This window comes from Lepisma saccharinum, chromosome 11 (assembly GCF_977018435.1).
Source record: "Lepisma saccharinum chromosome 11, izLepSacc3.1, whole genome shotgun sequence".
Taxonomy (NCBI): domain Eukaryota; kingdom Metazoa; phylum Arthropoda; class Insecta; order Zygentoma; family Lepismatidae; genus Lepisma; species Lepisma saccharinum.
Genome location: NC_139239.1, coordinates 82215517 through 82229562, shown reverse-complemented (window position 1 = coordinate 82229562; position 14046 = coordinate 82215517). Strand labels below are relative to the sequence as shown.

At 36.6% G+C, this 14046-nt stretch overlaps 1 protein-coding gene across 3 annotated transcripts in view; it reads right to left on the bottom strand.

Moving 5' to 3' along the window:
* The window catches only part of LOC145995337 (GILT-like protein 1), a 34573-nt gene that overhangs the window by 15118 nt on the left and 5409 nt on the right, over positions 1-14046 (bottom strand). For all 3 annotated transcript variants that reach the window (XM_083131950.1, XM_083131948.1, XM_083131949.1), the window contains exon 2: positions 860-1039. In XM_083131950.1, the coding sequence (XP_082988076.1) occupies positions 860-928 (69 nt within the window). In that variant the 5' untranslated portion in view covers positions 929-1039. The remainder of the gene's footprint in view (positions 1-859; positions 1040-14046) is intronic.

Here is a 14046-nt window from a genome sequence, read left to right as displayed (position 1 = left end):
ATATGTAAGTACGAATGTTAAAAATTACAAAATAAACGACTGAGAGGTGTTGGGACCATACGGAAGTAGTAATAAAGTTTATTTCTGCAGTTATGCAGTTTAGTCATTAGTTTATAGTTATGCCTTTATATATTTAGATGTATAATATTTACATGCACAGGATTTTACTTTAATTTAAAAAAAAACTAAATTACTTCCAGATTATGTGTTTCTCTTAACAGTCTCTGACAGCCTTGTTTAGAATGTGCTGTTCATCTTGCTACAAGAATCACTGCATGTAATTGAAAATTAAAGATCAAATTACATTTCTTCTGTGGTATAGTTTTATTTTCTCGACGTTTCGATAACACTCTTGTATCTTAATCAAATGCCAGTAATATGTCATGATGGGTGACATGTAAGCATCAAAAATATAAACACTACCAGAAAATCAACGTACACTAATGTATAATATTTTTTGCAAATAACTATTCTCGCAAATGTAGAATTTATGCCAAGCTGCTTGAGTAACATCGTGAAAACTAGAAAATGTATTGTAATCTTTGTTGCAGTAAAATTAAATGCGTTGCTACAAAAACGTTAACAGCAGAAAAAAGGCTTTTGTATGTTTTTAATATCTGTAATTGGGTTGTGTGCATTATGCTTTCAATTAATATAATTTCTAACATAAATTTCTCACTGTCGGCACAGAGTGTACTTTTTATGCACCATCCCGCGCACACACACACAAACAAACACACACATCGTTACGGTAAGTTGGGCACGACTTTGTAATTTAATTTTACACACGATTTACCTATAATAACATACTTCACACACCCATTAGTCTCATTGAAACAACCTTAACTAACACACTTACCTGAGAAGCGGCAACCAAACACTTGGCGATGACTGCAAGGAAGAAATACAGGCTTATCATTACCACCATTAGTGGGACACGAACGACGTGTGTAAAATCCTTGCTTTTCTTTCCTTCCTGCTTCCACGGCTTGATAACCCAAACGGGTTTTAGAGGAATAACTACACGACACTCAGGGGCCTGAAATGATAACAATTGTGATAAATACGCCACATGTTAAATATGGGAGTCTCTGAAAATGTATATATTTTTTTCTTTTCACAGGGCTGCACTACAAGCACCGGGTTCGTGAAACTATGGAAGTGCATATAAGGGGATCGATGTGCAGTTCATTGAAACAAATACAATTGAAACTGCTTTATACGTAACTTAGTTCTGCGTAATTCTGTTTTATACATAAATTACTGGAGGTCCCGGCAAAATATAATTAAAGAACGTGTTACTTAAACTACAGCGCCTTGAATAACGTAGTGTGGAAAACGACCCAAGAAACTGGTTCCCCGAGACGATGACAAGTAGATGGCAGTGCGATCGACCCAGGTGCTAATTTTGTTATGAAAGTAATGCGGCTTAGTTAGTTTTTGGAATATATTGTGTAGATTTGTTTCTCTAGAAAGGCGGTAAGTGAATTGATGGAAACAGTTATATTTGTGGAGTGATTTGCAGTCTCGAAATGGCATTAATTTGGAAAGAAAAGTAAAATAAAATTAATCAATAAATAGCATGCATAACACAAGAAGAAACGTTGCAATGTGATACCGGACGTCAGGTCTTGGACTGTGTATTAGATTTGATATGAGTTGGTGTTTTAAGTCCACTTTATGCACAGTAAGGCTAATCGGGACTGGACCTACAGTTTAAAGTGGAATCCGAACCACTTGTGCCTCCACCGGGTATCGAACCCAGGACCCCTTGATTACAAGCGAGGACGCTACCACTGCGCCATCGGGGAGGCACTGTGTATTAGAGTTTATTTTTCTATGTTATTAGAATATAAATAGTATCCTGAGAGATATTTCATACCGAGGCGACAAACCACAAATGTCGCTTGAAAGCGAGCAGTCGGAAATCAATGCAGCCTTTCGAACCGTAGGGACAAAAGCTCTGACTGCACCGTTTCCTCAAGGAGATTTTACACCAAAGCGACACGCGACAAACGATACGAGGAGATCACACCAAAGCGACACGGGTCCTTCGGTCCAAGGCAACTTTCACACCGAAGCGACACATGTTGCTTGGAAAGGAGCCAATCAAGAGCAACATTTCACATCGTAGCGGCATGACGGGAAGCACAGGCCAGCGTTCGGTTGGTGAAATCCTCAAGCGATAAGTGTCGCGTGCCGCTTGTCGCTTTGGTGCGCAATCTCACTAAAGCAAGACACTCATTGCATCGCGTATGTGCGAACAACAAACCACGGCAACATATTGCAAGCTATTGAGGAAATGGCCCAGTTTGAGCGACGCAGAAGCGACAAAGCGACACGTGTTGCTTATCGTGTCGCCTAGATCTGTAGTTGTAATGTGCGGTTTATCGTGTCGCCTATCTGTTGTTCGCAAGCAACGCTTGCTAATAGACTGAAGGCACCATGTCGCTTGTCACTTAGTTGGGAACTCCCCCTGTAGCGCGTCGCTTCAGTCTCAGCACCCTTCCTTTAAGGAGCTTTCCGACCGAAGTAACAAGTAGCACGCGAATACGCCATATGAACGTGTCGTTTGCTGTTTGGAACCTCATGTGAAGTGTGTGTCACTAGTGTGACAGTGTGAACATCCCGTGTCGCTTTTCCCATTGGTTTGAAAGTTGCCTTACAATCATGTCGATGGCACTAAGAAAGTTTTGTGGGGTTCCCCTAGTCGTTTCATGCAATCATCATTATCATCATCGCCGCGATTAGTTTAAAGCGGAAGAAAAGATACAGTAAATATCAAAAATACAAATGCTTCAGTGTGTATATCTTTAAAAGAAATGATGATGATAATAATAACGAACCTAATTCATACACAAAAATTTAGTTGCCAAGAGCATTCCACGCGTATTTTTTCTCCCGTATTATTAACGAAAGTATGACGATAACAGGACGTGGTCGACTGTCTAGAATGTTCGTTAATATCTTCGCGACCACTGTACCAAATATCATAACAATTATCACATTCATAGAAATGCTTCATGTAAAAGAATCAGACGTTGCAGCGAAAACTCCATTTACTTCCATTATAAGCAGTCGAACACCAAGCACCGGGGTCAACACCAGCGCCTCTAGCGGATCCATTTCGAGGTGGAACCATCCAGAGAGCGCAGAAGCATGCCGTTTTCCACACTACGTTATTCTAGGCGCTATACTTAAACCTTATTTATACGTAATGCGTTTATACGTAATTCGGTGTTATACGTACTAATTTTCATAAAATACAGTTGATTTGTACGAAACCAAGCTACAAAAGTGTACATTTCTTGTGGTTACTAAAACACATGGCGATTTTCAAATACGAAACAAGGTAGGAAGGCATGGAGGCGGTCGATCTCGAGTTGCGAGAAAGATGAGTGTTACACAAAGTTTAGAAGAGGCGAGACGAGGCATGAAATCAGTGGAGAAAGATTTGCCTCACTCGTCGAGAACATGAGACGCATTTTCTTTTGCAAGTAATCGCGATACGAAAGTACACACTATAAAAAGATGCAGATAGCTGACGTTTGCAGTGTTCCATAATAAAAACAGAACATCAGCACCTTGAGTGAACCATTTCAGTTGCAGCTAGTCGGCTATGGCAAACAGAAAGATAAAATATTACACGCTTGACCCAGAAAGTAAAATTTACATGCAACGTGGACACTAATCTACATAAAACTTAAGAATCTATCTTTTAGATTCGTTAATTTGCCACTTTATGACAGAAATAGCCTGTATTACGTGAGTCTTGTTTCTCAAAATAGATGCAATTACAGTATTTTAATAATAATATGGCATGGTATCTAAATCTGATTTGTAAGTAATTCTGAATTATACCTATTATTTTCTCTTCACCTTGACATACGTGTAACTCAGGTTCAACTGTAATATCATTTATGTATCTATTTATTTTGGTAGGTATAATGGCTCATAGGATGTATGCATACATACATACATGTATGATGTGTTTGTGTTTGCTCTGTATGTGTCAACTTCTAATTAGAAATTCTTGGGCTAGGTGTTCCAACATGATGATGAGCTTAACTTTGAGTTTCCATGTTGTAAATATATGTGCGATTGTAAATCATTTTGCTCCACATGGTTGTAATTTTTTAGTTTAATAACTATAAAGACACCATCCCCTCATTGTGTTTCCTGGAAACAGCCTCTTGTAAAAATGATAGTGAAAGTTTTTCGGTAACAGTAGTATAAGCCGGAGACGGATTTCTTAAAATTTACAGGAGAAAAGACGAGAAAGTACTTACAGAATTGTGTTCTTGAGGACTTTCTGAAGCCGGAGATATTGTTTTTTAGAATCGTGCTACGTATTTTGCCTGTAAATAAGGTATTTTTCGTCAATCATGCATCTCCGTTGTGCGATAGATTGTGCCACCATTACCGTCGACTACGTGAATCAAATGTTCCGTGCGTTCGGTTATGTAACCCCCTCACAGTGTAGCAACCACGCGGTAGTTTTACAAGATGACGTGTGAGCGGGTTTTTTGTTCCAATTTAAGGTAACAATGTAGTTTACGTCCTTTTCCTAAGGAATACGTGTCATATATCGTTGGAAAGCTTATTTTATAACGTATATCGTACCCAAGGTATTGGGTAGGATGTATAAATTCTTAGCATAGTAGGAAACAGAGAAAGGAATGCTGAATAAGTAATCAGGCAAAGGTCGGGTGATTGACTTGGAAGTCGTATGTGGCATGAGGGTTGGAATTGTCAGGAGGTGTGATCAGTTGGCGAGAATAGGAGAGAGAGCAAGGTCTGCGGATTGTGAGAGAGGAGCAAAGTGGAGAACGATTATTGGACGATGGTGTGTGATAGATTCGATGCCTGACAGGGAGGTCAGACAAGTGATAGTTGAGAGGACAAGCTAGAAATAATCTCCATATATTTGTAAGGCAAGTAATATCTTTTCTTAACCAATCCATATCGGTTCAGTCATGGAGAATATAAAACCCATATCTAATCTAAGCTAATTTCTATCACCATTCCTTTAAAAGATAACCTCTTGCATTTATCACATTTAGGCCAAGCGAGTGATAACCATCTGAGAGATGAATGAGGAATAGCTACATCACCCAATTAAATCTAGAGGTTCTAGGTTCGATCCCAAACGCAGCATGGGAGTTGCGTTACGTGGTGGAGGCTGCTTAGGGCTTCTCATCCATTTTTTTGCAAATGCTATGCGAAAACACTGCAGTACGTGAAATACTGCGATTTTCATCTATTTCATTCCGAAATATGATGAAAATAATAGAGCCTTCTAGCTTTTATAATTATGTACGTGCGATATGGCGCCGGAATTTTCACTTGTTATCGCTTCACGTTGTGTTAATAATCAATTATTACCAAATATCAAGAAAAGAAAGCAAAAGGTAGGCCTAGCAATATGCTACGCGGTAAGGCGCAAATAAATAAGAGTAGAGTTTTGACTAGGTTATTCGGCGATTGGCTTGTGAAAACATAAGAATTGACATTAGGATGTTGCATAAAGGTTGGTTAAATATTTTAAAGATGTGTTCGGTACTGTCGTCACTCTGTTACGCGATTGTTGAACCTAACTTATCAAATTTCCGGGAGAGTAAATAATTGCTAATAATGTCCTGTCAAAGCCACAGGGGGGTGAGAAAAGAAAACAAGCAACTTAGTGCTAATTTTAAGCTAATCAAGCATTTTTCCTGCACATAGGCTATTCATAGAATCATGGCGCAATCTAGATTTATCCACCCCAACATTCTCGAAACTATCCAGTTTCAAGGTAACATTCACGAGAATGTATTAAAATTCATTGACAAATTTGAAAGTTTAGCTATTCTTAATGAGTGGAATGACTTAAAGAAAAGGCAATTGCTACCGGCATTTTTGGCTGATTCAGCATTGGAATGGTTCAATACTTGGAGTCGAACTCAGGAAGCACAGGATATAGATTTTGTAACTTTAAAAACTAAAATTGTGGAAGAATTTACGGAACCGGGGGATACTTTTCAATTAGAAGAACAAATCAGATTACGCTTCCATCAGGAAAATGAACCTGTTTCAAAATATGTGAGAGAAAAACAGTTATTGTTATTAAAATTAGATCCTGCCATGGACATTAGTGAGCAAATTAAGCAAATAAGAGGGGGTTTACAACCTAACTTTATGAAAGAAGTTTATAACAGGGAATATGATTCAGTGCATGAAATGTTACGAGTCCTGAAACATGTTGAACAATTCAAATATCTCGTGCAAAAACGTAAAATTCTAGAAAGTGAATGTGAGACAATGAAAGCTCTGTCGTGTTCTGAATCGAGTCGAGCCTACATGCCGACTCAGCAAGCTATCACGTTGCAGCGCACGGTCAATGGTCATGTTGACATAAGTTATTCTCAGGCTAATCGGGAGATCGAGGAAAGATTAAATGCACTACAACAAGACCTTGATCAATTACAGTCGAACACGGGACTCCAATCTCATGAGTCAGATTTAGTTTTGCAATTCCAGAATCTTGAGGCTAAAGTAAATGCACTTGCTGAACATCGGAAAAAACATTCATTCACTGAGTCATCATTCTCATATCCACTTAGAGAAAATGTTCCTAGAAATAGAAAGAATAGGAGAACCTATTATCATAATAGTAATCATAGAGCTCAGAACATAAATACTTGGCATAACAACCACAATAATAATCTCGACACACAGTCGCAACGTTCGCATAGGGGGCGATGGCGCAATGGCGGTAACCCTCGATTTCAGCGTTCGCATTTTTCATCCTCATCGCCGCGAACATTTTTGGAGCAACAACAGGGGCGCGAAGATCCAAACAACCATACTAATCAGGTTGTTAATGCAAATCATTCTACTTTTCGTAAGAACAGAAGCAATTTTAAACGAGTAAGACCTGCATATGACGGGGACCTAGGTGCAGGGCTATCAGGGAAAACTCTAACGGTCTCTACTTTTCCTTCTGAAGATCTGATTTACATCAATGTGAAAGTAGATGGAGAAATTCGACAGTTCATCCTGGATAGTGGAAGTCAAATTTCGGTAACTGGAGATAAGAACATACCAGTCAATGCCAAGCGATTTAATATAAATACTGCGATTAGAGGGGTCACTAATAGTCAACTGACGGTTAAGGAAATTGTGTTACTACCATTTTCTATACATAACCAAACATTTGTTCATCCATTTAGAATTGTTAAGGATTTTAATCAAATTACTATATTAGGAAATGATTTTTTGAAGGGACAAAAGGCTAAGTTAGATTTTGAGGAAAATAAGCTTACATTGCATAGATTCGGCACACCTCCTAGAAACCAAATTAAAAATGAGAATAAGAAAGCCTTTGACGTGTCAATCAAAGTTTCCCATTTGTTACATCATGTTTTGCAACCAGAATTTGTAGCTGCTAAAAAGATAAAAGTGAAACCCAGGACGCATTTGTGCGTTCCATTGAAATTGGCTAATTCATATGACAAAGATAGGACACTCTTGGAACCGGACCTACAGTTTCAAGAGAAAACGGGATTGATGGTTGCCAGAGCAATTATTAATCCGGATTCGAATCTTATTTGGATCACAAATCCTTTAAATTATAATGTTACTATTAAGAAAGGCACTATTATCGGGAAAGCTGAAACATGGGATAGGCCAATCATGAGTAACAATAATGATGAGAATAAGGATGAAATTGGTGAACAGGCACAGGTTTTTGCGACGGAAGAGTCAGGGAACGTCAGTGACACACGGGCGGACCCTAGTCGGTTTGATGTGAATCCGAATTTAGAAGCCCAGCAAAAGGAGCAACTTTTGGCTGTTTTAATGAAATATCCACATGTTTTTGCGTGGTCAAAGGATGATATAGGTAGAGCCACGAATTATAAACATAGAATTCAACTAAAAGATGACACAGAATTTCACTTAAAATCCTACCCGATTCCAGTTCACCTTCGTGATGAAATTAAAGATCAGATTGAGACTTTATTAAAGCAAGGTGTTATTTCACCTACACAATCACCCTTTAACTCTCCAGTTATCCTTGTAAAGAAGGCAAAGGGGGGTTATAGATTATGCCAGGATTATCGCAGATTGAATGTTTCGTCTGTATTTGACGCTCTGGGTGTGAATAACATCAATGAAATATTATACAATATGGGGGGCAAGAAATACTACTGTACGGCGGACTTGAAGAGCGGATTCTTTAATATTCCTCTAACCGAGGACAGTAAGAAATATACAGCATTTACAATACCAGGAATGTCACAGTATCAAATGAACGTCGTGCCACAGGGCCACGTCAGTTCATCAAGTGCGATGACTCGTTGCATTCACCTTGCTTGCTCAAATTTGGATCCCAATCATTTTGCCCATTATGTGGACGATTTATTTTGCTTCGGAAATACCTTTGAAGAAATGCTCGTAACTCTGGAGAAAATGTTACAATGTTTACAGGCTGCGGGATTAAAACTTGCGATAGAAAAATGTCACTTCGGCTACACTGAGGTTATTGCTTTAGGACATAAAATTTCAAAATTTGGCTATCGGATCAATGACAAAATCATTGATTCTATCAAGAAATATAAGACACCGACAACCGTGAAACAAGTTCGCACATTTCTCGGATTAACATCTTATGTCAGGAAGTTTTTAAAATCATATTCCGAGATGGCACTTCCCTTGCAAAAATTGATAGGAAAAAAGAAGAAATTTCTCTGGGGGGAAGAACAGCAAACTGCGTTTGAGAGGTTGAAAGAGGCTTTACTTACAGCTCCTGTATTAATGGCATATGATCCATCCAAAGAAGTAAGGGTATATACGGATGCAAGCAGTAAGGCTATTGGCGCGGTGATTTTACAACCGAATGGGAACGGTGATTTTCAGCCTATTTCCTACTGCAGTAGAGTTTTAAAAGACCATGAAACTCGACTTTCAACCATCGAGCAAGAATTGTTGGCAATCATATACGCATTTAAGTCATTCAGATTCTTTTTACTTGGGAGACATTTCGAATTATTTACCGACAACCAAGCAATCACATTCATTCGCTCCTCAACGCAACTTTCAAACAAATTGTTTAGATGGTACACGTTGATGGCCGAGTTCGATTTTACGCCCATTCACTGTAAAACTACACAAAATATGGCGGATGCTATCAGCAGAGAAACAGAACATGATCCACAGGGAGAAGACGAGGAGCTTCCAGAGCCACGTACATTGTTATTATTAGATGAGACAATTGATGTTGCTATACACCAACGAGAGGATTCTTTTTTTGGAAATATTATTAATATTTTGGAAGGAAAAGAAGACGAGGAGGGCAACAACCCACCCAACCCCTCCCTGCAGAGGCAAGCCTGCTATTATGTTATGGAAAATGGACTTCTTTATAGACAACATAAACTGGGAGCTACGACTAAAAAATTATTATGCATACCGAAGTCACTTCGCAACACTGTTATTGAGACATTACATAGTTTACCAGCTGGAGGAGCGCATTACGGCTTCACTAAAACATACAAAAATGCGTTGGATAGGATTTACTTTCCATTCATGAAGAACCATATTCAGAAAATGGTCAAGGAGTGTGTAATTTGTCAGCAGAATAAGCGCATAAAAGGAGCACCATATGGAGAACTTTTAACGTTCAACTCACAGAAACCATTCGATAGAATCGCTTTAGATTTTAGCGGACCGTATCCACCAAGTGGTTTGCTCCGCCATAAATACATACTAAGTGCAATCGATCATGGTACTCGATTTTTAATTGCTCAATCAGTAGCAGATACTTCAAGTGAGACAGCAGCTAACTTCCTTTTTGAAAATGTAATTTTACGCTACGGATGTCCGTCTCATTTAGATACAGACAGAGGTACTTCATTCACAGCTAGTTTATTTAAAGAACTATCGGAGAAATGTGGAATCCATCTAAAATTCGCTCCAGCAGCTAATCACAATTTAATTGGATTATTGGAACGATCACATGCTATTTTACAGGGACTTATGAAAAACTTCGTGAACTCAAAACACACAGACTGGCTTTTATACTTGCAATCGGCCGTGTGGTCATACAACGTTAATTACCAGGAGAATTTGAAGAACAGTCCATTTTTTCTTCTTCATGGATTTACGCCTAGATTAGTCTGGGAGAGCGGACTACATTTAACGCCCAGTGTGAATGTAAACAACGAGATGAGATTCAAGATTCTCGAAAAAGCACGAGAAGCAGCTTATGAGTCTCTACAGAAACGCCACCGACAAGCAAAAAAGTACTACGATAAACGTCATCAGTCCATTGAATTTACGCCAGGAGAATTGGTTCTAGTATACGATGGCAGTCATCGTATACACACCGCTAAATGCTTTTCAGGAGTATATAAAGGACCTTGTAAAATTATAGGAAAAGAAAATCCCAATGTTTACAAAGTGGAATATAAGACAAAACGAGGACAGACAATCGTGGACTCAATTTCGGTCCAGAGATTGAAGAAATACTATGCTTCGGAATACGGTAGCGGCGATGACAATGTAAATGGTGATGAGACTGAAGAACAGCAACAGCAGGAGTGAATGAGTGAGAACATACCTTTTACCCTGTACGTAACTTCCTTTTCAGTACTCTGATGCACTAAATAAATTTTACATCTTGCAAATATTTTCTTTAAACTAACAAACACTAAAATTATGTGAAATATTATTGTTTAGCCCTTAATAATTGCACGGCAGTGTAAAACTAGTTATTACCACACTAAAATCATTAGTTATAAATCGTAGTCATCGAGGTTTCATAATAATGAACAACAAGTACAGTAACGCGCAAAAATAATAATCATTAATATTATTGTATTCACGGATAGTGAACAAAGGGAATGAATGTAAACAGCGCGCAAGAAATTTTCCTCAGGTTTCTGTAGGCCTGCAGAGAACTGATGGAAATAATCTTTTGTGAACTACAAAAGATAAATAGTGTAAGTCAATAATAGACTTTAGTATTTTTTATGAATAAAATGTGTTAAACACATTCGATAAGGAAAATGAGAATTAAAATTCTCTATGATTTAGCGTGGTTAGTCAAAATAGGGTTTAAAGAAGTACATATTTTAATATTTCAATTGTTAAATTTAAGTTAATTACATTTATAATTTTAATAACTAAATAAATGACAGAAATATGAGATTATCAGTTTTATAAGATTTAAATAACGTTAAATAAAGAGAACAGTTATAATAAGAGCTGACTAGGCATACAGCCAGTAAATTATTCAATTAAACGAGCTACAGATCAATAATAACTAAATAAGTATTGCGATAATAATAATTATAATATAGATAATAATAATACGAAGAGAATAGTGAATATTTTGGTTCTTGGATAATTATAAAGCTCAAATGAAATGTATCACATGGAAATAATATAAATATTAAGATTACTTTTATAATTTTATGCATTCTATGTTAAGAGTTAATTATTTTTTATATCTTTCTTACATAACTTTACATAAAAGCTAGATTAAAAAAAGCTTTCATTAAACACGTACATTACATTGATCCATCTGATTTGGGATATTTCATTCCAAATATCACTCTACAATTATTGAATGTTATAATCAAGTTGCTTAGAGTACTTCCTAAGATATTTTCCCGTATTGTAAAATCCCACTACCATAAAATTTCCCTCACATGTATTTCACATTCTGAAAACGATATCGCAAATCAGCGTCGAACGTCTTCATGGTAAATTATCTGTCGTCAGCAAAAGGATAAAGTTCAACCGGGATGCAACGGAAATGTCCTTCCTCCTTAAGCAATGGGGAAACTTGAGTTACATTCAGAAAGACAGAATAACAGAAGAAATATGCAAGTTAGGCATTCTATTCGTTTCTTGCGGCCACGATATCTCCCTACATCGGCAGGAGCAAAATTCTCTTTTGACATGTAGTAACCAACACGTTGCAAATTAAACAGCAGATATCTCACATTCCACATTAGCGGGGAACTGAATAAACTGCCGGCAGAGCATTCTTTCAACTCAGGTTATCAACTCGAAAGATACGAGGGAACATGGAATTTTATGTCTGTTCAGAACGCTATTTCTTTGTGAGACAACATTTGGAATCTACATTGGAATTAACTTTTCATTTTTATATCATTTAATGTTAGGTGCATATGCATATAGTTACACACTACCAATTGTCAACTTTCATTGTTTTCTCTCCATATTTTTTTTTGTATTCTTAGGCTGATTGCAATATCATTAGGGGAGAAAGAGTCTATAATGGACAACGAAATTTCGGATTCTTAGAATATTATTTTACGTATTCCAATTGTCATGGACACTATCAGCAAGTTGTGTATTTTACATTTAATCTTTATTAATGACGATATTTTATCAATATTATACAAACAGAAGGACGATCATTCGACACATTATTTTTTTAGGTAATATTTGAAGTATTTCATTTCATTCAATTGTTATTTATAGATATTTTCAGTCAATTTAAGCGTTCATATATATTCAGAAACCAATTATAATTTAAATTTCGCAGTAGTATACAGTATACACTCATAACATCTTCAAGAGTATTTACAGCATTACATTCAATTCATATGTAAAGTTCAATTTGCTTTTAGTAATTATTAGTAGTTATATTTATTTATTTATTTTCTCCGGATTGTAATTATATTTGGTGTGTAAAGGATGGCATTAATTAGAATTTGGGTAATTTATAGTAAGAGTAAATGTTATGACTGAATCGGTACTCCTTTTCAAATTCCATTTCCTAAAATGTAACAACCCTCAACTAAAAGATTTTTCATACTTGTAATATTTACAAACACTATTTTTTTAAAAATAAGGGTGACTTAGAGGCGCCCTTGTCTCAACAAAACCTCTACACATACCGACATATTAAGTTCTCTCACACACACAACATTACACCAACGATCAGGAGGAAATGCCTGTTCGGTATATGAAGCAAATTTCCTTTCCAAAACCTACCTGAATTGCCTCACAGATATTTCAAATTTTAACGGTGAAATGAACATTTTAACAATATTATGAAACCATGTTAACAGTCCTCAGTTCAACTTTTCCACAGACGTCCACGTCTAGAGATGGTCACCAGCTAAAACCTTGGAGAAATAAGAAATCAACACGATTTACACCTGAAGGACGCAGAGAAATTATTTTGATATACGAACCTTCTTAAGATTTTCTCAAGAGTTTTATTTCTGAGATTTTTCTTTTATTTTTTTCGACACGTGGAAACAGGAATTACAATTAGACCTTTCATCAATTTTAATTACGCAGTTCAGCGAAATCAGTCGATAAGCACCAAATCGTTTAACACGGATCTCCTTCATTCTATTCTAATTAACTCCTACTGAAGTCAAGTAGTAGTGAGACCTGATATTCAACGCTGATAATACATACATCGATTTGAAAGAATATTTACATACAACTAAATACTTCACATTCACAATTCGACGATATGCAGTTCTCTACTATACGTTTTTCTTCAATGACAATATTTGTAGCTGCAAAGTTAATGCATCAAAGTGAAAAACATTTTTCACGGCCACAAGGAACTAATATATACATATATACGTGGTTTAGTTCAAGAAGAAACTTCATTGCTATGCGCAAAGACTATTAAGTGATGATAACAAGAGTAAAATAATGGTATTTTACTTGAACTTTTTGTGAGAATCAGGTTAACTCAAGGATTATTTTATGGACAAATGTTAGTGCTGTGATTTTATCTATCGAACACTATTATATTCTTATTTTCAAATACATAAATTCATGTACATATATTATTATTCAAGGACAGTTATTGATACAGTATATATATTTTGATTAACTTCAAATTTTCTAATTAAATATTTATTGTGATAGTTGACATATATTATAAATAAAAACGACAGCGATATTTAAATGATACAATAAAGTAAGAGACGGTGAAATTTACATCGATAATGACATATGTGTGCAAGTGTAACTCGGATGAGTATCACAAACGTTGCTGATTTT